General features: G+C 41.4%; 1 protein-coding gene across 3 annotated transcripts in view; it reads left to right on the forward strand.

Moving 5' to 3' along the window:
* The window catches only part of syne2a (spectrin repeat containing, nuclear envelope 2a), a 209,188-nt gene that overhangs the window by 137,890 nt on the left and 43,698 nt on the right, over window positions 1–27,600 (forward strand). For 2 of the 3 annotated variants that reach the window (XM_071370396.1, XM_071370394.1), the window contains exons 77-90: window positions 255–407; window positions 2,261–2,443; window positions 4,389–4,544; window positions 4,748–4,855; window positions 6,892–7,062; window positions 7,773–7,906; window positions 10,168–10,363; window positions 14,632–14,814; window positions 17,638–17,751; window positions 17,833–17,987; window positions 18,364–18,511; window positions 19,774–19,868; window positions 26,231–26,456; window positions 27,021–27,215. In XM_071370396.1, the coding sequence (XP_071226497.1) occupies window positions 255–407; window positions 2,261–2,443; window positions 4,389–4,544; window positions 4,748–4,855; window positions 6,892–7,062; window positions 7,773–7,906; window positions 10,168–10,363; window positions 14,632–14,814; window positions 17,638–17,751; window positions 17,833–17,987; window positions 18,364–18,511; window positions 19,774–19,868; window positions 26,231–26,456; window positions 27,021–27,215 (2,217 nt within the window). The remainder of the gene's footprint in view (window positions 1–254; window positions 408–2,260; window positions 2,444–4,388; window positions 4,545–4,747; window positions 4,856–6,891; window positions 7,063–7,772; window positions 7,907–10,167; window positions 10,364–14,631; window positions 14,815–17,637; window positions 17,752–17,832; window positions 17,988–18,363; window positions 18,512–19,773; window positions 19,869–26,230; window positions 26,457–27,020; window positions 27,216–27,600) is intronic. The other variant, XM_071370395.1, reaches the window with a different exon arrangement.

Raw genomic sequence — 27,600 nt, forward strand, 5'->3', positions numbered from 1 at the left:
TTTGTAAAAATTCCACTTTGACAGTATTTTGTCTTGTGTGTAAACCAGTGACACAACATCTTAATGTAATCCAGGCTGTAACACAACAAACTGTGGAAAACGTAAAGGGGTGTGAAAATGTTCTGAAGATACTGTACTGTATATACAGTATATGCCATTTATATACACAAATACACTATGGAGTTCCTTCACTTATATCCACTTTTGAATGCTGGAGTTTTGATGTCCCTTTCCTGTCCTCCTGTGTTCCTCAGCTCCTGCTGGAGAAGTGGCCACCATGCCAGGTATTGTCAGGTCTGGAGGCGTGGGTGAAGGACACAGAAGCCAGGCTGGAGGATCAGGGACAGGCCACCATCAAGGCCTGCCATGACGCAGATCAGCTCAGGCACATAATCCAATACTACCAGGTACATTAACACACACCCACGAACACACACACACACACACACACCCACACAGAAATGTATTGAGAAACACAGGACTAGTTCCACATTATTATATATTTTTTTTTACATGATTGTCATTGCACAATAGAGTAATATGGATAAATAAATGCGGTTATTTACAAAGTTATCATAGTAAACATGCCTACCATAGTACATACCACAGTATACTATGGTAAACTATAGTACGTACTATAGTATACTATGGTAAAATGTCTTATGGGACAGTCTATTGCAATGTAGTACACAATTATATAGTAAGTGCAATTACTGTTTTTCTCAATTGCATACAAGCATTTTTTAGCGAACAATGTTGTCGAACAATGTTGTCGATTTTCAGGGAGTCCACAAGACACAGAACTCTGTGGCCTTTTGCAAAACATTAAATGTTTTTTCAATATGTAGTTCCCTTCTCAAAACATAAATACATTTATCAAAACTATTATACCATTAAAATTGCAAATACATTAATCAAAGAACACGACTGCCTGCAAAAAGAAACCATACTTATCTCTTGAGTCTAAGCAGACCAAACATAAAGTTAGTCTGTGTTTAAAAAATCCCAGTAGATCGATATATTTTCTTTGCAGTCACTAAATCGGTGTTCCTCAATTGGAGGCCCTCTTGGGATTTTATTTGGCCCCCCAAGTTTTCTGAGCAAAATAAATCATAAATCATATTTGTTTATTATTTTAAAAAATTGGGGGGGACATAAAAGACACACATGCAAACCAGCTCCAAGTGATTTTAATTTTGGAAATTGTTTTAATCAAATATAATACTTCTTGCTTGTCAATTTGCAGTCTACAAATAATTTGTAATTATGTTCCGGTCCACTGACCATCCGCTCAAGAAAAAATTGGTCCTCGTCTGAATGTAGTTGAAAATCCCTGCACTAAATTATGACGATCAAAATTGGAAGTACAACTATCCAAAGGTGCAGAGTTATGGATATTTACTCTTCTTGCATATTTCACCAAACCATTTCATACACATCAAATCAAATATTATTTGTGATTAAAAAAAGCACATTGTGTGTAGGATTCATTCATCGGTATCATCACAATCCAATTCCATGTATATACAAAGGTTGGTTTGCTCATAGTTTTGTAGACTTTCCATTTTTGCACAGAAACCCAATCCACAATAGAATAAGGAAAGGTGAATACAATGGAGGAACACAAATTAATTTATTGGCCTTAATTCACACAAAAACAAAGCTCTGTAATGGAAGGTCACAATGTTGGAGATGATGACTTAAGAGTCAGTGATTGTATGATTTAGAAACAGTGAACACAATTGCACACATTTATTTTCTGATGAAAATAATGTGTTATATTCTGTGAAAAAAACACTTAACAGTGTATTTTGTTTTCAATGATGACATTTGTTTTTAATGTTTTGCAAAAGGTGGTCGAAGATATGCAAGTCAGGTACTAAGATAAAGAAAATGATCATAAGTTCTGTGAATGTACAGTATTTGAGCATTTGATCGTTGCTGTTCTGCTATAGATACGTTTCAACACAGATCCAACAATTGCTTGTTTGCGATTGAGAAAAACGAATGACCGAAAGGTACTAAAGTGTGTAGTGTATTACAAAATTCTATGGTAAATGCTAAACGATTGAGGGATACTGCAGAGCGTATTATAGTATTCTACAGTATACTACAGTTCACTACAGACTGTATAAATCTATAGTAAGTACTATAGTATTCTATAGTAAACTGTAGTTTTTTTTATGTGGGGTAGTAGAGTAGAGTAGTAGAGATTCCTGTGTGTTAATGCCAGTGTGTGTTGTGTCATTTCATTCCTCAGGGGTGCCAGGCAGGCAATGCCAGCGGGCAACTCACCCTGGATTTCCTGTGCCAGTCCGGACCGCAGTCAGTGACAGCGTCGGATAACTCTGGCAGCTGCTCTGAGGAGCGCACACTCTTTGCCGAGCAAATGGGTGCCCTCAACTTAAGCTGGCTCCTCCTAGAAGGGAAGCTGGGCAGTCAAGTGAGTAAGACAGCGAGCCAAATAAAGCCAGGCTCAATATTGTGACAGCCAATCAAATTAAGGCTTTTTACCATCTACACAAGATAAAAAAACAAGTAATCAGTACTTTACTAAATAAAGGTGGTAAGCTGCCAACTGCAAATTCCAAGAACAAAAATATACAGTGCCTACGGAAAGTATTCAGACCCCTTGACTTTTTCCACATTTTGTTACGTTACAGCCTTATTCTGAAATTGTGTAAATAGTTTTTTTCCTCGTCAATCGACACACAATACCCTATAATGACAAAGCCAAAACAGCCAAAACATTTTTTTAAATAATTTATTACAAATAAAAAAACATATCACATTTACATAAGTATTCAGACCCTTTACTCAGTACTTTGTTGAAGCACCGTTGGCAGCGATTACAGCATTGAGTCTTCTTGGGTATGACACCACAAGCTTGGCACAGCAGTATTTGTGGAATTTCTCCCATTCTTCTCTGCAGATCCTCTCAAGCTCTGTCAGGTTGGATGGGGAGCGTTGCTGCATAGCTATTTTCAGGTCTCTCCAGAGATGTTCGATTGGGTTCAAGTCCAGGCTCTGGTTGGGCCCCTCAAGGACATTCAGAAACTTGTCCCGAAACCACTCCTGCATTGTCTTGGCTTACGGTCGTTATCTTGTTGGAAGGTGAACCTTCGCCACAGTCTGAGGTCCTGAGCGCTCTGGAACAGGTTTTCATCAAGGATCTCTCTATACTTCTGCTCCGTTCATCTTTTCCTCGATCCTGACTAGTCTCCCAGTCCCTGCCGCTGAAAAACCCCACAGCATGATGATGCCACCACCATGCTTCACTGTAGGGATGGTGCCCGGTTTCCTCCAGACGTGATGCTTGGCATTCAGGCCAAAAACTCCAAGCCGCCTGTCATGTGCCTTTTACTGAAGAGTGGCTTCCGTCTGGCCACTATACCATAAAGGGCTGATTGGTGCAGTGCTGCAGAGATGGTTGTCCTTCTGGAAGGTTCTCCCATCTTCACAGATGAACTCTAGAGCTCTACCAGAGTGACCATTGGGTTGTTGGTCACCTGACCACCTGATTGTTCAATTTGGCCAGGCGGCCAGCTCTAGGAAGAGTCTTGGTGTTTCCAAACTTCTTCCATTTAAGAATGATGGAGGCCACTGTATTTTTGGAGACCGTCAATCCTGCAGAAATGTTTTCGTACCATTCTTCAGATCTGTGCCTCAACACAATCATGTCTCGGAGCTCTACGGACTATACCTTTGACCTCATGGCTTGGTTTTTGCTCTGACATGCACTGTCAGCTGTGGGACCTTATATAGACAGGCAGTGTATAGACAGGTGTGTGCCTTTCCAAATCATGTCCATCAATTGAATTTACCACAGGTGGACTTTAATCAAGTTGAAGATACATATCTAGGATGATCAATGGAAACAGAATGCACCTGAGCACAACTTCGAGTTTCATAGCAGGGTCTGAATACTTATGTAAATAAGGTATTTCTGTTTTCAAAAATATATACATTTGCAAACATTGCTGACAACCTGTCTTCCCTTTGTCATTATGGGCCATTTTAGAATAAGGCTTTAACTTAACAAAATGTGAAAAAAATCAAGGGGTCTGAATACCTTCCGAAGGCACTGTATATTAAAAAAATTTGACCAGGAGTTTCACAAAATCAAAACGTAGCACTTTATCAAAATTTGTCAATTGAAGCAGTTTGCTTTTCTTAGAGTGGCATGTGTCTGGGTTGTCGAGAGAAACAAAGGTCCAACGTTGGCCATGTAACTCAACCCCTGACAGGGCTGGGATCAATTCCATTTCAATTCAGTCGATTCAGGAAGTGAACTGACATTTCCAATTAGAATTTTCCATCATGAATTTACCGAATTGAAATGGAATTGTCCCCAACCCTCGTGTCTGTATCATACCTATGGTTTGCAGGTGTGCCAGGCTGAGGAGCTGTTCCGCATCTGCGCAGAAAGAGAGAAGCGACTGCGACGGGTGATCAGCTGGGCTGTGGGGCAGAGAGAGAGGCTAAGGGAGTGGCAGAGACCTGTCAGTCAGACGCAGGTGGACAAGGCCCTGCAGGAGTGGGAGGTATGGAGAGTTTTAACAAGCCAGAACAAGGGACATGGATACTACACTGCATGCACTGTATGTACATGGGGACTTCATTGAGTGAATAGTGGGTGTGTATGTGCGTGCGTGTTTGCTTGCGCACGGGTGTGTGTGCGCATGCCTGAGTGTGTGCGTTTCTTTATAGAACAGTTGACAAAAGGTGACTTCCTCTATCTGTTCAGGCTGTGGAGGAGAAACTGAAAGACGTGTGTGTGGAGGTCGAGGATCTGGTCCGCGACACCTGGTCTGCAGACACAGTCACCCAGGTCTGCACAGACTTCAACCAACAGGTGACTAACACACACATCGACACAGGCCACAAGTTTACTAGTTAACTATGTTTTTTTGTTAGTTAAATTTGGTTTTGTTTGTTAAACTGAGACTCAGCGATATGACGTTGCCGCTAGCAGCACCGCAGATACAGTGCCTACCATTACTATTCAGTGCCCTTGGATTTTTTCACATTTTGTTGGTTTACAAAGTGGGGTTGAAATGGATTTAATTTGAGATCAATAATTCTATAAATGTCAGTAGTATTGCACTCTGTAAACATGATTTTTGAATGACTGCCCCATCTCTTTATCCCACACACCCAATTATCTGTATGGTTTATCTGTATGGTCCTTCAGACGAATAGTATATTTAAAGTACAGATTCAACTACAAAGACCAGGGAGCTTTTCCAATGCCTCGCAACGAAGGGCACTGATTGGTAGATAAAAACGCAGACACTGAATATCCCTTTGAGCATGGTGAAGTTATTATTTAGGCTTTGTATGGTGTATCAATACACTCTGTCACTACAAATATACATGCGTCCTTCCTAGCTGAGTGTCCGGAGAGGAAGTAACCGCTCAGGGATTTCACAATGAGGCCAATGGTGATTTTCAAACTGTTACCGAGTTTAATGGCTGTGATAGGAGAAAACTGAGGATGGATCAACAACATTGTAGTTACTCCACAATACTAATCCAAATGACAGAGTGAAAAGGAGGAAACCTGTACATAATACAAATATTCCAAACATGCATCCTGTTTGCAACAAGGCACTAAAGTAATACTGCAAAAAATGTGGCAAAGGAATACACTTTTTGTCCTGAATACAAAGCCATGTTTGGGGCAAATCCAACACAACACATCACTGAGTACCACTCTCCATATTTTCAAGCATGGTGGTGGCTGCATCATGGATATGCCTTTCATCGACAAGGATTGGGGAGTTTTTCAGGATAAAAAGAAACGGAATAGAGCGAAGTACATTCAAAATCCTAGAGGAAAACCTGGTTCAGTCTGCTTTTCACCAGAGACTAATTCACCTTTCAGCAAGACAATAACCCCAAATCTACACTGGAGTTGCTTACCAAGAAAACAGTAAATGTTCCTGAGTAGCCAAGTTGCAGTTTTGACTTAAACCATCTTGAAAATCTATGGCGAGACTTGAAAATGGCTGTCTGGCAATGATCAACAACTATATTGACAGAGCTTGAAGAATTTTGAAAATAATAATGCGCAAATATTGCACAACCCAACTGTGCAAAGCTCTTAGAGACTTACCCAACAAGACTCACAGCTGTAATTGCTGCCGAAAGTGTTTCTAACATGTATTGACTCAAAGGGGGGGTGAAAACTTATCTGATCGTGATAAAAAAAAAAAAAATCTCCATTTGAATCCCTACTTTGTAACACAATAAAATGTGAAAAAATCCAAGAGGGGTGAATACTAATGATAGGCCCTGTATTCAGATGAGCATGATGCAAGTCTTTGCTCTCACACAGTCACACAGACTATCTCCGCATGTGCACCGGTGCACTTCACGCTGCTACAAAGTGATAGCTATGGGGTCAAAACAGAGGAGAAGTTTAGCCTCATACTTCAATGCTCTTAGTTGTTGTGGAATTCGACTCAGTATTGCTGTTTACTTCATGCATGATTCTATCTTTACTCAAGGTTTTATTTGTTAAGTGTGCCCATATAAAAAAACAAGGAAAACCCACAAACATTTTTTATTGTATTTTCATGCTGGGTTGAAAGAGAAGCCTGCAAACACTTGAGTCCTCCAGGACCCCATTGCTGCCGCATTTCCACTGCTCTGGCATGTTATGTGTCATACAATATGATATATAAGGGTTTTACACACTACTGAGATAAACTGAGTCGAGCAAAACCAAGCTGTACTGAGCAGGCCTTGCTACACATCTACCATAGTTTCTGGAACCATACAGAAAAAGCCATTGTGAAAATTAAATATCCAAGCCAACACAGCTTGTTTCGGGTCAGCATGAAAGTGTGAAAAGGGCATTATCAGTATTTTCTCCCAACCCTGCAGGTTGGGAGCCTGAGGCCTGTTCTCCAGCGGTTGCTAGTTCAGTGGGGCCAGTTTGAGAAGGAGCTGGGTGATGTTTCATTCTACACCACTAAGCTGCGCTGTGGTCTGGAACACAGCAGTGGTCCCTTCCTCTCCTCCCACCAGGTCAAAAGGCATGTGAAGCAGCTACAGGTGAGTGTGATGAAGTTGTCAACCATATAAGAAGAGACATATCAAGGAACGGTTCCCATAGAAATGCCTGAGCACGCTATGTTAGCATGTCATGACCGCCAAGCTAGCTATGTTGTCCACATTTAGTGCACATAGTGCAGTACAGCACTCCTTTGAAATGAAGTCCTTTTTGACAAATATGGAAGTGTGTCATTCTGTCACTTTCCCGGCTATTTGTTGACGACATATTCAGCTACTTAAGAAACTGTCTCAAAGATAGCTAATGTATTGCGATTCAGAAAAAACCTACCAGCAAGGGACAAGTTTGTCTGCTAAACAGCCGATACAAGAAGTGCTCGTCAGTTCCGACTCTCTGTTTTGAAACCTCTCTGTCTCAAACATTAACCACTGATACAGGGTCCGATATTTTACAATCCACTGTAATGGTAGATGAATATGAATTAAAAGATGATTGAAAGAGATACCACAACTCTAACCTTGAGCTACTGTAGACAACCCAAAAGTGTGGGTATAGGACATGTGACATAAACACATTGTGTGCCAGATGTATAGGAAAGCCTATATCTTCCTAACATGTAAAGCTACCAAACCTAAATCTCCCATATACAGCGTGCCTCAATACTGTACGAGATTTTGTCATGAAATGCTGTTTGGTTTGGTGAGTTGGAAAGGGAGTGTTTGTTTACACTATGGCGTTTCTCTGTCCACAGTGCCTCCAGGAGGAGGCTGGGATGGGGGCGGAGATGTGGACTGCTCTGGACCAGTCGTACGCAGGCCTGTCGGACGCTATCAGTCCTGGAGCGGCCCAACTCCTTATTGAGAGACTTGAGGAGGAGAGAACACAGTCAGTACCACCGCTAACTGGACCTTTAAAGGGGCAATCAGCAGTTGAAACAATAACAAAGCGTCCTCCCTGCTCCTGTTCCAGTAAAAAGCTAAGGGATAAGGCTGGAGAAATGTGACCACTCTCAAATTCATAGACAGAGCTATAGATGCAAGGACTGACCATCCATAATATCAAAATTATAGTTTTAACCATGTTTTGAAGCTATAAAGAGTTTGTTTACATTTACTTTGTTTACAAACATTGAAATAAAACAAACTTAGATTTGGGGTTCTGATGGGGTACAACATTTGAACTAAGCTCATGAGGCATTTACAAGTTATATTCGTCAATAATCAATACATTCAAAAATGGATGTAGAAAATGCAGATTGCCCTTTTAAGGTGGACTTGGCAATTTGACATAATCAAACAGCAGGGTCGTGTTTAGTAAGCACGAAATGGAAGAAAATATATATAACAATGTATATAACAATAAGAAACACTTGCTTTTGTTTTCCATTGAGAAATCAAACATGGGTTTCAAATACTTAACTCGATTCAAGTACTTTATCTGTGCATGTTTGAGCTTGCCCAGCTTAATTAAAAACAGAAAACCCCCAAAACTGCAAACCCCGCCCATCTGGCACTCCAAGCAGACTAACAAACGCTTAAAGTACTTGACTCGATTTTTCAAGTATTTCCAACCAAGGTCTGACAGAAAACTGCCAAGACTGCCACTTTAATGGGGAAATTAATGTTTTTTTTGTTGAACTGTGGTAAACACAGGCTTAGGATATCTTATACGTATTGTTGTATGAGATCATCTTCATCAGTTAACAACACTTTTTGTGAATTTTGAAACATTTATGTAATCAAAACAAGTAAGTATTTTGTTCGAGCTGGTAAGCAGAAAGCTAACTAGCTTTTTGGTGGACTAGTGTAGAGTAGACTAGTTTGTGTGGTCGGCATAGACTGGTGATGTGAAACATTTTGCGACTAGTGTTGTAGTTCCATTTCTCTCACAGTTAACAACCTGTTAGCAACTGACTTATTTTAAGCACATGAAGGCTTCATAATTCATAAAGGTCATGTTAACTGACTGATAGTAGCTCATAGAACAAAACGTATAAGATCTCCTCAGGCTGTGTTAACCTCAGAACTTATGTATATCCTAAAACCCCATTCTTTCCCCCATTAATTAACCCCATAGGAATGGCCAGTGAACCAGAGGTAGAAAATGCTAACTCATTTCCATTTTTTAGGACTACAAGCTAGCGAGCTCTATTGGTTCTTCCCAAAGTATGCATACTTCATGGAGTGTGCAAATTGTAAAGAGCCAATAATAGCATGTCTTGGTAGATTTAAATGCTGCTGTTGTTAATAATCAGGAAGTTGGCCTGCCGTGTTGATGATGTCATAATGCTGAATCCATTGAATTAGGAAACTAGACATGAACCTTTTTACGATGGGATGTACGGAATGTTGGCATATTGGCAGTTAATTTGAAAAATAAATTTTGGTCAGGGAGTTGGTCAACCATGGTTTGCCAGTGCTGTGATAAGATATCGTGTAAAATAATGAATTTGAAGAATCTATCTGTACTAAATGTTTGTTAGCTAGCTAGCCAGACAGGTTTAGAGGAATGATTCCATAATGTTTTCAAATGAACTGCCAATATGCCAACATTACTTTCAAACAGTCAATCCTCAGCCATACACTGAGTGAAATCAGTAGATGATAAGACTTAGACAAGTTATAAATGCAACAAGTACTGATATTGTATCATATAATAGCACTCTCAGCTTTGTTAGAGAGAGAGATATCACATGCCTTTGTTTTATTTTCCTACATAAGTAAAATCAGGATTATGCTATTCATTCTAATTAGACTGGTTTGGATTTCTGCTGAACCAATATGGCTGCCATTTTCACCCCATTCTGGAGCCTGGAGGGTTTATGACATAGAGAAACACCTCTAGTAATTTAATAGGATCTCTATGGCTGGGTCTACCAAACCTGCAAGTGTCACGTCATCATTGAAGACTCCTTTGGCGCCATCGACTGTATCTCACTAAACCAATAAGAAAACTAAATTGTTCATTTCGCTCCTCTGTTTTGCCATCAGCATGTCATATTGCTTTGTATATGGCTAGTGAAAAACTTTAAAACAAGATGCCTCAGTTGTTTATAAAAAAATATATTGTCAGGCAGCCCACTTTGTTGTTGTTTGAATCACAGATTGCCCCTTTATTATGTTTAAAAGACTGTCGCCCCCTGTCAGGTGGAAGGCGCTAGTGCAGGAAGTGGATGAGGAGCTGCTGAGAACTGGGGATCTGCTGTCGTTCTGGGGGGAGTACAACCGTCTGTACGACCAATGCTCCGTCCGCCTGCAACACCACCAGGAACAGTGGGGGGCGCTGCTCAGCTTCCTGTCGACACCATGCCACTCCACACAGGACCTGGTCGATGCCATCAAGGTGAGTGCCACTGTCACTCGAGTTGGGGTTAATTCTAATTGAAGTTTACTGAGTGTACAAAACATTAGAAACACCTGCTCTTTCCATGACATAGACTGACCAGGTGAATCCAGGTGAAAGCTATGATCCCTTATTGATCCACTTCAGTCAGTGTAGATGAAGGGGAGGAGACAGGTTAAAGAAGGATTTTTAAGCCTTCAGGCAATTGAGACATGGATTATGCATGTGTGCCATTCAGAGGGTGAGTGATCAATACAAAATATTTAAGTGCCTTTGAGCGGGGTATGGTAGTAGGTGCCAGGCACGCCGGTTTGAGTGTGTCAAGAACTGTAACGCTGCTGGGTTGTTCACGTTCAACAGTTTTGTGTGTGAATCAAGAATGGTCCACCACCCAAATGACATCCAGCCAACTTGACACATTTGTAGGAAGCACTAGAGTCAACATGGGCCAGCATCCCTGTGGAACGCTTTCGACACCTTGTAGAGTCCATGCCACGACAAATTGAGGCTGTTCTGAGGGCAAAAGCGGGTGCAACTCAATATTAGGGAGGTGTTCCTAATGTTTTGTATACTCAGTGTGTATATAGCTTCTTCTCAGTTTATTGAGTCGAGTTTTATTTCAGTATACATGGCAGCTGAATTGAGTATACATCAAGATCTAGAAAGTTCAGAAGTCCGATGTTATTCAGTTCAAGTACTTCGGTTGGTGATTGGAGTAGAGAAAACATTGATGGTCAGGAGGAGGCAGCATCTCAGTCACAGCCAGGGAGTCAGAAACAGACAGGTCCGTAGCCTCATCAGCGCACATCGCCGACCCCAACGTCCTCTCCGTGCTTTGGGCTTCGTAGATAGTTTTCTATTCCTCCAGCACTACCATTTGTGCAGCACCCACTTGGGTGATGCCACTGCTGCCACACATTTGGTAACAGTCAGAGTAGTTGACAATCTTCACTACTGCAAGCCATTTCCAGTAATGTAGTCCTCTCCCGTCTCGAGTCACTTGCTTTTGCGATGTTGAGGCATTCAAACAACAACAGTCCCATTCAAAGCTAATGTTAGCTAGCCAAGCCAAACTACCAACAGTCTTCAAACCCATTCAGATACATACATTCTTAATAAAAACGGGTCAAAACACGACTCAGTAAATGATCAGAAACAAAAAGCGGATCAAAAATAAATTAAAAACGAAAAAATTATTACAGAGCTCTCTGTTTAGGCTGCCCCATGGCCAGTGTTGGGGTCGTTACTTAAAAAAATATATAATATTACCTATTACTCGTTACTTCTTTCAACAATAATACTCTATTTATTACTCCCTGTGAACAGTAATTAGTATTTACCACATCCTCACTAAATGTAATATTTTTTACCACCACAGGGAAATATTATTATGTTTTAAGTAGGCTATGTGCAGTAGGCCTGCATATATCAAATCCCAGGGCATTGAGGGCAAGGATATGAACACTATCTAAGCCTACCTGGACAATGCCATCAGGCAGGCCAGGTGACATCCGAGAGAGACAGTCCTTCAGTGCCACTGTCTTGGACAACAACATTTCCCAGGTTAGTAGTAGAGTGTCGTAGAAACAGTTATCCTCTCCTTGCAAGATGTCCAATGACACAGTCAGTGGCTTCATGACTGCAATATTCTCTCAGGAATTTATACTCCTGGTCAGTGATGCATTTTGCTCCCAGTTGAGAGCAGAGAATGCTCAACTCTGCGATGGGGAAATGCAATGTTTTAAACGCTTCTACCATTTTTCATCCCCCTCACTAAAACCAGTTAGTAGTACTGGGTGCTTGCGTAAAACAGGAACTTGGTGAGAGGACGTCAAATTCGGGCCGAAAACAATTACATAGAATCCGATTCCCCAACACTGCTTATGGTGCGCCATGGCAACCACCGTGTATTGAGAAGTCATTGAAAATATATACAGTACCAGTCAAAAGTTTGGACACACCTACTCATTCAAGGGTTTATCTTTATTTGTTCTATTTTCTACATTGTAGAATAATAGTGAAGACATCCCAACTATGAAATAACACATATAGAATCATATAGTAACCAAAAAATTGTTGAACAAATCAAAATATATTTTACATTGTATATTCTTCAAAGTTGTCACCCTTTGCCTTGATGACAGCGTTGTGCACTCTTGGCATTCTCTCAACCAGCGTCACCTGGAATGCTTTGTCAACAGTCTTGAAGAAGTTCCCACATATGCTGAGCACTTGTTGGCTGCTTTTCCTTCACTCTGCGGTCCAACTCATCCCAAACCATCTCAATTGAGTTGAGGTTGGGTGATTGTGGAGGCCAGGTCATCTGATGCAGCACTCCATCACTCTCCTTTTTTTGCCAAATAGCCCTTACACAGCCTGGAGGTGTGCTGGGTCATTGTTCTGTTGAAAAACAAATGATAGTCCCACTAAGCGCAAACCAGATGGGATGGCGTATCGCTGCAGAATGCTGTGGTAGCCATGCTGGTTACGTGTGCCTTGAATTCTAAATAAATCACTGACAGTGTTACCAGCATAGCACCCCCATACCATCACACCTCCTCCTCCATGCTTCACGGTGGGAACCACACTTGCAGAGATCATCCGTTCATCTACTCTCCGTCTCACAAAGACACGACGGTTAGAACCAAAAATCTAAAATTTGGACTCATTAGACCAAAGGACAGATTTCCACTGGTCTAATGTCCATTGCTCGTGTTTCTTGGCCCAAGCAAGTCTCTTCTTTTTATTGGTGTCCTTTAGTAGTGTTTTCTATGCAGAAATTCGACCATGAATTTATGTTGAGATGTGTCTGTTACTTGAACTCTGTGAAGCATTTATTTGGGCTGCAATTTCTGAGGCTGGTAACTCTAATGAACTTATCCTCTGCAGCAGATGTAAATCTGGGTCTTCCTTTTCTGGGGCGGTCCTTATGAGAGCCAGTTTCATCATAGTGCTTGACTGTTTTTGCGACTACACTTGAAGAAACTTTCAACGTTTTTGAAATGTTCCAGATTGACTGAGCTTCATGTCTTGAAGTAATGATGGACTGTCATTTCTGTCTGATTATTTGAGCTGTTCTTGCCATAATATGGACTTGCCCTTTTACCAAGAAGTGTTAAAATTGATGAAAAAAAAATGGTTCACTGCTCTACACACAATACCCCATAATGTAAAAGTACATTTAAGTCATTTAGCAGAGTAGAATCATGTTTTAAATAAATATAATAAATAAATAATAAATAAATAAAATGTGGGTCTACACTTCTCTTGTCTTGTCTCCACTTTGAAGAAGGCAGGGAACATTCTGTCCCGGAAGTGGGGATGCGGTGCTGTGAATGGGCTCTCAAAATAGGGCTATTCTGTGTACGGTACACAGATTATAGGGTTCTACAGGAGGCATGTATAGATTTTTTAAAAATGGCCTAAAATAGCCACTTTCATCAAGGTCTTCTAAAAAATGGTCTGTGATACAAATGTAAAAAGCATGTCAAACATCCTTCCTCCCAATTAAGTTACTATGTCAGAATTGCCAAATCAATCGGAGATACCAAAAATATTTTCGGCCTACGTTGGTGTGGAATCACCCAATAGCAACAATGGGCCATGCTGTGCCTTGTGTGTGTGTGTGTGTGTGTGTGTGTGTGTGTGTGTGTGTGTGTGTGTGTGTGTGTGTGTGTGTGTGTGTGTGTGTGAGTGCATGTATGTGTGTTCTCCTCTACCACATACCTGATCCTGCAGACCAAGAAAAATAATATTTGATATTATTATTTTGTAATCAGTGAGCAACCTCTCTTCCACTCGCTCCATTAGAGCACAACCCATTCGTCATCCGTGCCTACTTGAAAAACCACTCATATACTTTTAATTAAAATACTCAGCTGTTTTGCTGTGTGAATACAAGACAAGGAGGATGTTTCCCTCTGAATTTGAGACCCAGAAAACACAAGAATATGCAGAGAAAAACAAAGCAAATACTGTAGTAGCGTTGTCCCTAAGCTGATCCTAGAACTATACCTAAATGCAACTTCTACCCGTATCATGTATGTCTTACCCAAGCCAGTGATTTTCAATTGGGGACACCATTGGCAATGTCTCACACATTTATGGCAGTAGCATCTCACGTGTGTGTGTGTGTGTGTGTGTGTGTGTGTGTGTGTGTGTGTGTGTGTGTGTGTGTGTGTGTGTGTGTGTGTGTGTGTGTGTGTGTGTGTGTGTGTGTGTGTGTGTGTGTGTGTGTGTGTGTGTGTGTGTGTGTGTGTATTTTACAGCATCAGCAGGTTGGCTTTGAGGATGTTCAAGGCAGTCTGGGCAAAGTCCTGGAAGCCTCCAAGCCTCTGATTGGACAGGCGGAGCCAATTGTCGCCGCCATCGTCCAATCAAAGTCCATGTTGTTGTCACGTGACCTCGTGCTACTGGGCCAGGCGTTGTCAGGGAAGCGTGCACGGCTTCAGGTGAGAGGGGAAAGCCATGTATAAAATGTAAATATATCAAATAGAACAAACAGATTTTATTGTAAATATTGTGGAAAAACGTTAACATCAACATTGATGGATTTATACAAAATGAATGTATAGACGTTTTATGAATGTATGCTTCAAAAATATATTGTATGCTAAACAAAATTGGGAAATGTTATTATTTCATACTTATATCATTGCTCTGCACCCCTGTTTTCTTTGTGCACCCTCTCCTTGCGAGGATAACTGCACTCAGCCTTTTTCTATAATGCTTTATGAGATTGGAGAACACATTGGGAGGGATCTTTTACCATTCCTCCAAACAGAATCTTTGCAGATCCTTGATATCCTTCAGTTTGCGCTTATTGACAGCCCTCTTCAATACAAACCAAAGGCTTCCAATGGGGTTCAAGTATGGACACGGCAAAATGTTGCTTTTGTGTTCAATTAACCGTTTCTTTGAGATTTTAATGTGTGCTTGGAGTCATTGTCTTGTTGGAAGATTCACTTGGGCCAAGTTTCAGACTCCTGGTGGAGGCAACTAGGTTTTTGGCTGAAATGTCCTGATACTTGGTACAGTTCATGATGCTGTTGACCTTAACAAGGCCCCAGGACCAGTCAAAGCAACAGCCCCATAACATCAAAAATCCACCACCATATTTTAAAGTAGAAATTAGGTTATTTTCTGCATATGTATCCTTTTTTCGACCCCAAACCCACCAGCTCTATTTAAGTCTCATCTGACCATAACACTCATTTCCAATTCAAGTACCAATGCCATTTAGCAAACTCCAGGCGATTTTGCTTTCAATAAAGGCTTTTTTTATGGCAGCTATTCCAAATAGCCTATTGGCATGAAGGTGGCTTCTAGTAGTAGATTTGGAGGCTGAGTGACCCCAAAATGCTGTAATTCTTCAACTTTGGCCCTTGGACTTTTCTTTGCCTCCCAAAGATCTTTCTCACTATTTGTGGGGACGAGATATACAGCGTGCATTTCAGAAAATATTCAGACCCCTTAACTTTTTCCACATTTTGTTACATTACAGCCTTATTCTAAAATGGATTCAATTGTCCCCCTGTCCCCCCCAGCTATCTACACACAATACCCCGTAATGAGTATCAGACCCTTTACGCAGTACTTTGTTGAAGCACCTTTGACAGTGATTACAGCCTCAAGTCTTCTTGGATATGACGCTACAAGCTTGGCACTCCTGTATTTGGGAAGTTTCTCCCATTCTTCTCTGCACATCCTCTCTAGCTCTGTCAGGTTGGATGGGGAGCATCGCTGCAAAGCTATTTTCAGGTCTCTCCAGAGATATTTGATCGGGTCTATGGTCCTGAGCACTCTGGTGCAGGTTTTCATCAAGGATCTCTCTGTACTTTGCGCCTTTAATCTTTCCCTCAATCCTGACTAGTCTTCCAGTCCCTGCCACTGAAAATCATCCCCACAGCATGATGTTGTCACCAGCATGCTTAACTGTAGTGATGGTGCCAGGTTTCCTCCAGATGAGGCGCTTGGCATTCAGGCCAAATCTTGGTTTCATTATAATAGAGAATCTTGTTTCTCATGGTCTGAGAGTCCTGTTGGTGCCTTTTGGCAAACTCAAAGCGTGCTGTCATGTGCCTTTTACTGAGGGGTGGCTTCCGTCTGGCCACTCTACCATAAATTACCTGATTGGTGGAGTGCTGCAGAGATGGTTATCCTTCCGGAAGGTTCTCCCATCTCCACAGAGGAACTCTGGAGCTCTATCAGAGTGACCATCGGGTTCTTAATCACCTCCCTGACCAAGGACCTTCACCCCTGATTGCTCAGTTTGGCTGGGTGGCCAGCTCTAGAAAGTGTCTTGGTGGTTCCAAACTTTTTCCATTTAAGAATGATGGAGGCCACTGTGTTCTTGGGGACTTTCAATGCTGCAGAAATGTTTTGTGACCCTTCCCCAGATCTGTGCCTCGACACAATCCTGTCTCGGAGCTCTACGGAATAATTCCTTCGACCTCATGGCTTGATTTTTGCTCTGACATGCACTGTCAACTGTGGGACCTTATATAGACAGGTGTGTGCCTTTCCAAATTATGTCCAATCAATTGAATTTACCACAGATGGACTCCAATCATCTCAAGGATGATCAATGGAAACAGGATGGACCTGAGCTCAATTTTGAGTCTAATAGTAAAGGGTCTGAATACTTATCTAAAAAAGAAGGTATTTCTGTTTTTAATACATGTGCAAAAATATCTAAAAGCCTGCTCTCACTTTTTCATTATGGGGTATTGTGTGTAGATGAAACAAACAAAACAAATAAACAATTTTAGAATAAGGCTGTAACGTCACAAAATGTGGAAAAAGTCAAGGGTTCTGAATACTTTCCGAATGTACATGCATCCTCTACCCGGCAAATTTACCAGTGGTTTTAAACGTCGTAATTGTTGCTCTAATTGTGGTATATTTGGTTTTTCTGTTGTTTTTTTGTACCCATTGCCAGATTTATTTGAAAGATTTTATTTTTTCCCCATGGTGATGGATGACAAAGGGAATTTACATGCGTGTTACCACATTTTTATACCCCAGTGAAACAGGAAGCCATGGAAGCCACAATACAATTCCTTAAAATGAGATTAACTTAAATATAGTAGAATGTTAATGCAGATGTAATTTAGTTTGATTTTATTTATAATAATCTTTAGGTTAGGGTTAGCCAATTTTTTGTTGTTGCATACAATATAGCTCAGTATTTGTGTTTCTTTTATCGTATTTTTTGCTCATCAAGGGTGGCAATTATTTTGGACTTCACTGTATGTGTTTGTGTTTGCTTACAGGAGGATTTGGATCAACGCCACACAATTAGCAGTAGTATGGATTCACTGGAGCTGCAGACCGAGGCTTTGCGTCACATGCTCACTTCTGATGTCTGCAGCATGGACAGTGTGAAGGTGAGTCAGACAACACACACGCATGGACACACACACACACATACACACACACATACTCATATTTATTCATTGCTCCTTCAGACTGCTCTGATGGCACTGAGCCATCTGCGTCCTGCCCTGGATGACCTCACTGAGGCACGCCTTTCTGTGACCCTGGATGGCCTGGAAGCAGATAGACTGAAGTCCCTGACCAGGAAGTGGGCGCAGGCCCTCTACTGCGCCTCCCATATGAACAGGTAATTGGGCCCATTGTTTACAGATCTACTGTAGGATCAGCCTCCTCTCCCCCAATCCTTACCTTAACCATTAGCGGGGAAATTCCAAAATGACCCAATATCAGCGGGGGGGGGGGGTACAATTAACATTAATTCCCAAGAATATACTTAAGGGATTTTACTGAATAATTGTATTGTGTGTGATTTGGTCTGTGTGTGTGTGTGTGTGTGTGTGTGTGTGTGTGTGTGTGTGTGTGTGTGTGTGTGTGTGTGTGTGTGTGTGTGTGTGTGTGTGTGTGTGTGTGTGTGTGTGTGTGTGTGTGTGTGTGTGTGTGTGTGTGTGTGTGTGTGTGTGTGTGTGTGTGTGTGTGTGTGTGTGCGCGCGCGCTCTCAACAGAACATTGCAAGCTGAGGCCCAGCACTCCCAGAGCCTTCAACAGAAGTGGGACAGCTGGGAGTGCTTCCAGGAGAAGATGGAGGAGGACTTGGCCCCAGACGTTTCTGGAAACTACTCTGGCCTCCATGAGCAACTGGCAATCCATCAGGTTCATTACCCTTTTTTTAAATAAAATCTTCTCCCATTGTTCTAATCATCAGATGATCTTCTCAATCATTATGGCTGGCATTGTATCACCACCCATCTCTTAGAGGTCCTGAATAAGATATATATATATATATATTTCAGATTTTATTGAACAGACAGCGAGAGAGGATGAAAGTGGGGAAAGATAGTGAAAGGATGTGTCAAAGGCCAGTAGGCCAGTAGGCCAGATTCTAACGTATGGCGGTACTGTAGACATGCATGCCTGCTAGAGGCTGCAGCATTACCGATAGACCAGCCAGGAGACTAAGATATCTTTTTTATACAAATGAAACAATATAAAGACAATCAATTGAAAATGAACTAATATATTTTAGGAAACAGTTATGGCACACTATAGGCATATAGGGCTTCTGCAATATCTCACAGACCACTGTGTATTTCAGGCTAAGCTGCATATTAGAATTGATTCCACGTAAACCTTGGAAATATCCACTTGAAAAAAACAACAGTAGGCCTTCTGAGTGGCGCAGCGGTCAAAGACACTGCATCAATACAGACCTGGGTTTCATCCCAGGCTGTGTCACAACCAGCCGTGACCGGGAGTCCCATACGCCGGCGCACAATTTACCCAGCGTCGTCCGGGTTAGGGGAGCATTTGGCCCGGGGGGGCTTTACTTGGCTCATCGGGCTCTAGTGCCTCCTTGTGCCTGCAGGCTGGACTTTGGTTGTCAGTTGAATGTGTTTCCTCCGACACATTGGTGCTGGCGGGTGTTAAGGAGCGCGGTTTGGCGGGTCATGTTTTGGAGGACGCATGACTCGACTATCGCCTCTCTTGAGCCCGTTGGGGAGTTGCCGCCATGAGACAAGATCGTAATTGGATATGATGAAATTGGGGAGAAAAAGGGGTAAAAAAAACAGTACGGTTGTTCATGGCAATGCTCGATAGTCTTGATTTAACTCCAGCATATTATTCACACATTCATGTTGATTAAGTCCATTATCAGTCCTAAGCCACTGCTCCGATATTTAATGTATTCTACGGTCAGAAGAGGACTGGCCACCCCTCTGAACCTGGTTCCTTTCTAGGTTTCTTCCTTGGTTTGTGCCTTCTAGGTTGTTTTTCCTGGCCACTGTGCTTCTGCTTCTGCATTGCTTGGTTTGGGGTTCAGGCCAGGTATAAGTAAAGCACTTTGTGACAGTCGATGATGTAAAAGGGCTGTATTCAATGAATTTGGTTAATTGATATTCCTTGTTATTAAACAGAGACTCCGGATTGAAGTATTGGCTGGGCACCAACTCTTGAGAGGGGTTATCGTCATCTCAATGAGGTCAATTGAAGACACACCAGAGGAGAAAAGGTAAAGGAGTGCAGTAGGCTACATTTCTAGCAGGGTTGGGGTCAATTTTAATTGAAGTCAGGCAATAGAAAAAACATTATATGAATTAAATTGCTTCTCCTTCTTAGTTCATTGAAAGGTCATTGAAAATATATTATTTTTTCAATTATTGAATTGGAATCTAAGTCTATTTTCTGAATTAACCTTGAATTGACCCTGACCTTGATTTTCAGAATGCATAATTCAAAGCTAATAACTCAAAGTAGTATCATTAAACAAAACTGAAATATGTGTGAATTGAAAGATAAATAACTTTCAATTAAAGATAATATAACACTATTCTCTTTTATGTCTTAAAAGAAAACTAAATATTGCATCTCAGTGTGCTGATTATGGCAACTAAAGCTGGAATCCTTAATGGTGAAACGTCCATGTCCGTTTGGGATAATACAACAACAAAGAAGTCTCAGACATCATTGCACGCACGATAGAACAGCAGAATATACACTATTTTATTTTACCACACTGCTTGACACACCTCACCTCTATTTCGTCCACAAAACAAAAACAATAACAAAGGTGCGTGGGCGGGCATGCGGTGCTGTTTCCACTAATGTGGATTCCATCTTTAAGGTTATATTATATGAGTGTGTGTGGGTGTTTTCCATCTTCATTTTAACACTATAAATTTCAACAGGGCCAACTATGTGGTTACGCTGGGTTTATCGTTCCATCACACACTGGACTTACTGTAGGCGTTCTGGCCTCTAGTGGTTAGGAAATCAAAGCTTGCAGTCTTCTATTTCTTCTGAGGATCTGCCATCTCGTAAAGTAATAAAAAATTTGGTTTTCCTGCCGCGTTCTTTCTAGCTTGGGTAATGGCGTCCCAGCTGTGACCATAATTCACACAAACACACACTCACACACACAAATAGGCATACATGTGAACACATGCACACACACACACAAATGCATGAACGGATGTGCACGTGCATACAAAACACACACACACACACACACACACACTGGGGAGCTGTACTATTCTCTGGAACAGCAAGATGGCTGACACTAAGGACCGCCACATAATTCGGTCGTTGTGCAGCTAGCGTGGAAACTTCCAAGCTTTATAAAAAAGCTCTCTGGTTACGTCCCAATAATCTCTCTTTTCTCCCAAAGGAAATTACTGATATATGGAAACTCCCTCTAGCTCATTTTCAATTTGTGTAGGGAGGTGAATGAGTGCACACTTAAGGAGGAAGGGGAGATTATTGGGCACAACAACTGCTCCAAGCCCCATCTCCTCTAACTTCATCTTCGTATCAGCCTAAGAGTTATAGTTCCATTTGGGGCACATCCATAGAGGGCTGCCAGTTAGACAGTGTTTTATCAGTAGAAACAGGATGAGATTTATTTAAGTGGAGGTTCGCCAAGAACTGCAGATTAAATTAGCTGACTAAATCTGGAACATTTACTGAAATGTTGTTGATCTATGTGCATTCATCCCTGTCAAATAAGTTGAATAAAATACAAATAATGAAGTTGGATCAGATCTGAAATGTTGATTCACCGAACCTATGTTTTGTTATTATCGTTTCTATGGGGACCAGGTTCAGGTCATATTTTCCAGACTTTGTTCAAAATAGTAGAATATAAACACTTTGTTTCAATTATCCAAAAACAATCTATGCATTCACCTGCAAGTAGGGATTCTAAAAAGCTGTCTATCATTATTCCTGTCATTGTTTACCGTGTTTCCCGGAAATTTCTAGAAAATGTGTGTGATACCTATCTGTGTATATTACTAGTTGGTAGCCCCACTAGTTGGTTTATTGGAGTAGGCTATATTTCTCAAATTCCCCCTAAACTGCCGGCCGAGTGTGGAGTAATGAGAGACCCTGAATACCCAGGCTGTTCAATAGCATGAATACCATGGGGACACTTAAAACATTTTACTGCAGTGGGCTAAATCAGGGTCACACTGTGTTTCTTGCTAGTCTTAAACAAATCTACTTTGACCTCCTTGCTCACACACGCTTTTTCAGTTCTGCTCACACATTTTCTATAGGATTGAGGTCAGGGCTTTGTGATGGCCACTCCAATACCTTGACATTATTGTCTTTAAGCCATTTTGCCACAACTTTGGAAGTATGCTTGGGGTCATTGTGAAGACCCATTTGTGACCAAGCTTTAACTTCCTGACTGATGTCTTGAGATGTTGCTTCAATATATCCACATAATTTCCCAATCTCATGATGCCATCTATTTTGTGAAGTGCACCAGTTCCTCCTGCAGCAAAGCACCCCCACAACATGATGCTGCCACCCCCGTGCTTCACATTTGGGATGGTGTTCTTCGGCTTGCAAGCCTCCACCTTTTTCCTCCAAACATAATAATGGTCATTATGGCCAATCAGTTCTATTTTTGTTTCATCAGACCAGAGGACATTTCTCCAAAAAGTGTGATCTTTGTCCACATGTGCAGTTGCAAACCGTAGTCTGGCTTTTTTATGGCGGTTTTGGAGCAGTGGCTTCTTCCTTGCTGAGCGGCCTTTCAGGTTATGTCGATATAGGACTCGTTTTACTCTGGATATAGATACTTTTGTACCTGTTTCCTCCAGCATCTTCACAAGGTCCTTTGCTGTTGTTCTGCGATTGATTTGCACTTTTCGCACCAAAGTACATTCATCTCTAGGAGACAACGCGTCTCCTTCCTGAGCGGTATGACGGCTGCGTGGTCCCATGGTGTTTATACTTGCGTACTATTGTTTGTACAGATGAACGTGGTACCTTCAGGCATTTGGAAATTGCTCCCAAGGATGAACCAGACTTGTAGAGGTCCTCAATTTTTTTTGTTGAGGTCTTGGCTGATTTATTTTGATTTTCCCATGATGTCAAGCAAAGAGGCACTGAGTTTGAAGGTAGGCCTTGAAATACATCCACAGGTACACCTCCAATTGACTCAAATGATGTCAATTAGCCTATCAGAAGCTTCTAAAGCCATGACGTCATTTTCTGGAATTTTCGAAGTTGTTTAAATTCACAGTCAACTTAGTGTATGTAAACTTCTGACCCACTGGAATTGTGATACAGTGAAATAATCTGTCTGTAAACAATTGTTGGAAAAATTACTTGTTTCATGCACAAAGTAGGTGTTCTAACCGACTTGCCAAAACTATAGTTTGTTAAGAAGAAATTTGTGGAGTGGTTGAAAAACTAGTTTTAATGACTCCAACATAAGTGTATGTGAACTTACGACTTCAACTGTACATATGGAATTATGATAAATATTATTAACAATCCACACATGAGGCAACTAGAGTCCGATTTGGTCATTTGACTGCCAGCTGCGATGGGCAAAATTTATATCTCATTATGCACAACATATTGGCGCCCTGATTGGTTGTTATCTATTAACCATAATCTATACAATTTTACATTGGGCTCTACACTTAACAGCCTAAATGGAACAGAAGAATGGGACAGAGAAACAATAGAAAGAGGAACGTGAGCCGATATGCGTCGGAACAGTAGGCCTGCAATTTTGGCTTTCAAATAGGTCCTAGCCTAACAGCCATGCCTTCATGAAAAATGTCCTACTGTTAGTTAGCTAACTAACTAGCTGCTGGGAGGTTGAGATGTCATTGGAGGAGTGGGTGGTTGACCGAGTTTTTCCCCCATATCACTTTGCTAGCTAGCTATGCTGAACTTGAAGGACTAACCACAGTTAGCACATCTCTTAGTTATCAATCAAATGTATCTGGCATCGATCAAATTGGCGGGCAGGCAGGCAAGTTCCCATTGTTGTCAAAACGTGGATTGGAACAAGCATGAATTGGCAGGCAAGCTACTGTATTATTCCCCATCATTTTTCAGTTCAATTTTGACGGCCAACTACAAGCTGAGAAAGTTTGAGAGGGTTTATCTACTGTTCCCTCGTTAGATTTGAGCTCGTCTCTCTCTGGCTAACATTACTTGATGATCTTGTTGTTGTGCATAGGCAACTGAGGCTGTCTGATCAATAGGTTCCCAAATGTAAGAGGACTCCCGTGGTATTTACATACAGTATTTGCAGAAATCCATTCAGGTGTATTTTGTGGCTTTCGGCGAATGCTTTCTAATGATGTAAAGTTGTGCTGTTGCTTCTGCCTGTAAGCACACAGTCCAGTTCGAAGTGAATGATGGCAGGCCCGTGTGGTAAATGCCTTATTTGTATATAGGCCTACTGTAGCTCTGATTGGCTATGGCGCACCGGTCTGTGTCGAGTCTGGTCCTGGATGACACTTTTTTTTATTAGGTTTTATTTGCTGCAGTGTCTATTAATAGTCCAAACGCACGGCCGCTTTCCCACTCTATATTGTTATAGAATTTTCATAAATGCCTTGCTCTACGTCACTCTACATCACTCTAACACATTCTATAAAGGTATGAAAACTTGAAAATGACCATAACTAAGTGTTCGCATCTCAGGAAATGTAATAAAAGAGGTATCATGTTCTTCCTGGGGGTGTAAATCTGTAAAACAGATTTTAATAAGATTTCATGTTGGTAAAACACTGTCAGTTCCACTTTAAATAGTTAACCCGGACTATCTGCATTTACCCTTTTTGCACTAACTCTTTTGACTCATCATATATGCTAATGCTACTGTTTATTATCTATCCTGTTGCCTAGTCACTTTATCCCTACCTATGTGTACATATCTACCTCAATAACTTCATACCCCTGCACATCGACTCAGTACTGGTACCCTGTGTATATAGCCAAGTTAATGTTACTCATCGTGTATTTATTCCTCATGTTATTATGTTCTATTATTTCTCTTGTTTTCTCTCTGCATTGTTTTTGCTGTATCGGCACCGCCTCGATAGCCTGCCACTTAGCCCTGCTACTCTTAGTGGAAAGTCATTCAGTCTGATATCATTTTAGTGCATTTCCATCCAGACATGATGAGGAGGGGGGACTGTTCACGAGAACGCAAAGGTAGGCCTATAGAGAGTGAGAGAGAGAGAGAGATTGTAAAATAAACATGTAGTGTTGTGTATGCCTAATTGGGAATTACTGGCTCAGTACGGCAGGGTTATACTTTTTGACCCTGTGGTGTTTTGGAATACGGCACAGTATGCGCCTCCTACCATATGATTTCACCAGTATTTCACCAGCTCATTGATAGACAAAATGTTTCCCTTCAGTTCCCTTCCTCTTTCCAGAACTGCCACTTTCATATTTTAGTGGGTTAGTTTCGGTTTGTTGGGAACCTTCCTACCAAACCGATGTGCCCTTTGGTAGTCTTCTTTTTCCTCCTCTTCCACCCCCATGCTGACAATGTTGTGCCTTATGATTCTGCATTTTAAGTCTTGTATTGCCGCCTTCATTTATTTATTGTCATCCTGGAGTGTATTTGTTGTAGTTTGGAGGGTCGCTACTGTGGCTCGGAGGGTTTAATTTTCTGCCCTTACCTCCGGGATTCATTTCTTGTGGAACTCCATAGATCATTTTAGGGCCTAAATTTCTACCAATAGCCCAGAGATCAAATCGAGCTTCTTCAGTTGCTCATTCATGGTGGCCAACGGAGCACTGTCGTCCCTGGAGAAGAAGTGGGGTATTCTCTCTCGGTTTCTCCGCCCATAGTGTTAGAATGTTGGGACGGCCGCTTCTCTTCGGGTTTCGCATGATGACAGTATTGATCTTGTTTGTTTTGCTTGTTGACTAAGCATATGATGAGATAGATCAATATACCCTCCAGTTCGATCGTTTTTTATGAATAAATGCATAAATGACCAATTTTAAACAATACAAATGGGACACGTTTAGAGCTCAGCAAGCTACCGCCACTTACCACGTTTTTTTACGCCCCACTAGTTACTTTCACTGAACTTACATTCAAGGAACTACCCTTGCAGTTACTTTCAGAGAAAACCTTTGCATTTTACTCTGCAATGCTACCTTAGCTACTTAAATGTATTTGTTTCTGACTTGTATCTGATTTTTTACCATGATGTAATGGAATGGGAGTTATCCTTTTGTATCATTACAATACAATACATTACTTGCTTTAGTGGTCCATTTGCATGGATATTCAAAATGTTTTATTGTCACAGTATTCAACCTACACACATCACAAGCTGGGAGCAGCACTGGGGCACTTTGGGGTAATGTATTTCAGTGATGTGCTCGCTAGTTATCCTTATATGGTGTAAATGACCCGAAAATACTGTTGCCATCAACCATTGTTGATTATCTCTTCTCTCCTCACCTCTGCCCTCATTTTCTCTCTTTTCCTCCCCCCTTTCCTCTCCTTCCCCTCTCATTTTCTCTCCTCTGCCCTCCTATCTTATCCTTTCCTCCCCCTTCCTTCTCTCCCCCTCTACTTTCCTCTCCTCCAAGCAGGCCTGACCTCACCCTAAAGCTTGCCCAGATGAGAGAGCGATGGCAGCGGATTGTTAGTGTGGCACAGCAGCGAAGTAGCCTGGTGCAGGAACGGCTGGGCCAGTGGCGGTTCTACACCCGGGGTGTGAGGAGGCTAGGGGGGCTGCTGAGAGATGTGGAGACCTTACTTCCTTCTGCTGCTCAGGCCCTCTGCACTCTGCAGCAGCTACCATGTTCCCTGGGGGTGAGAACATCATATAATTAAATTAATTATCTGTGATGAATGGTCATTCCATTTTTATAGAGACCGTGCTAATTCAGAGCTATCAGGGCAATATTTGCTATTTCTAAACATGTATGTGATTTTGGAGTACCGCAGCTAGCGATTGCGCAATGCACAACACATTTTAGGTGCTGTTTATTTTCATTCCACAACTTGATACACTAAAAGAGAGGTTTTTGAGATATCCTGTTGAACATAGTGTTAAATCATTTTTAGATTTTTTGTTGTTGTATTGAGTCACTATCAGTACAATCAATTTGTGAACAATTACACCTCCCACCCTTCCCGCCCCCCATCCCCAACAAATCTCTGGCGGCTCCAACTCATCCCCGAACTTGGTCTAAACACAATACTGGTATGAAGAACAAAAACATAACAAATCGAATAATAACAAAAAAAAACAACAAAGAAAAGTACACAAAAAGTAACACCTTCTACTCCCCTCTGTTAAATAGGCTAACAGATGCTAACCCATCATAGGTGAAACTATACAGTAACTCAGACTGCTTTGTCTCCCCTCTTCAGCGTGCTGAAGAGACTCTCGCCCAACACAACGGCTTCTACAGACACACACTAGAGACAGGCAGGCTGCTGTCCTCCATGGCAGAGCTACAGACACAGGCCCAGCTACAGACAGAGTTACAGACCTTGCAGGAGTCCTGGGACCACGCCACGGAGCTACTGAGAGAAAGGAGAATCCTACTGGAAACTAATGTTCAGGTATATCAGTCAATCAATTAACCAATCAATTTCTTGGAAGCACTTGAACGTGAGCGCCAATTTTACATTGTAGTCATTTTTTCCTTTTTTGTCTATTAGCAGATGCTCTTATCCAGAGCAACTTGCAATCAGTGCATTTTACGAAGCAATTAAGCTAAACAAATATCATCGTCATCAACTTTAAAATCAGTGCAAGAAGAAAATAAAAATAAACTGTTAAAGAGGATAAACAGAACTTTTGCCTCTGAGCTTGCTATTGACCCAAAAGTGTTCCACTAACTGGACAGAAATATTGTTCAGAAATTATCCTTACTATTGGACAGAAAGGAGCACACCTCCCTACACATTAACATTTGGGTCGACCAATAATAGATTATTTTGAAAC

Source organism: Salvelinus alpinus, chromosome 27 (assembly GCF_045679555.1).
Source record: "Salvelinus alpinus chromosome 27, SLU_Salpinus.1, whole genome shotgun sequence".
NCBI lineage: Eukaryota > Metazoa > Chordata > Actinopteri > Salmoniformes > Salmonidae > Salvelinus > Salvelinus alpinus.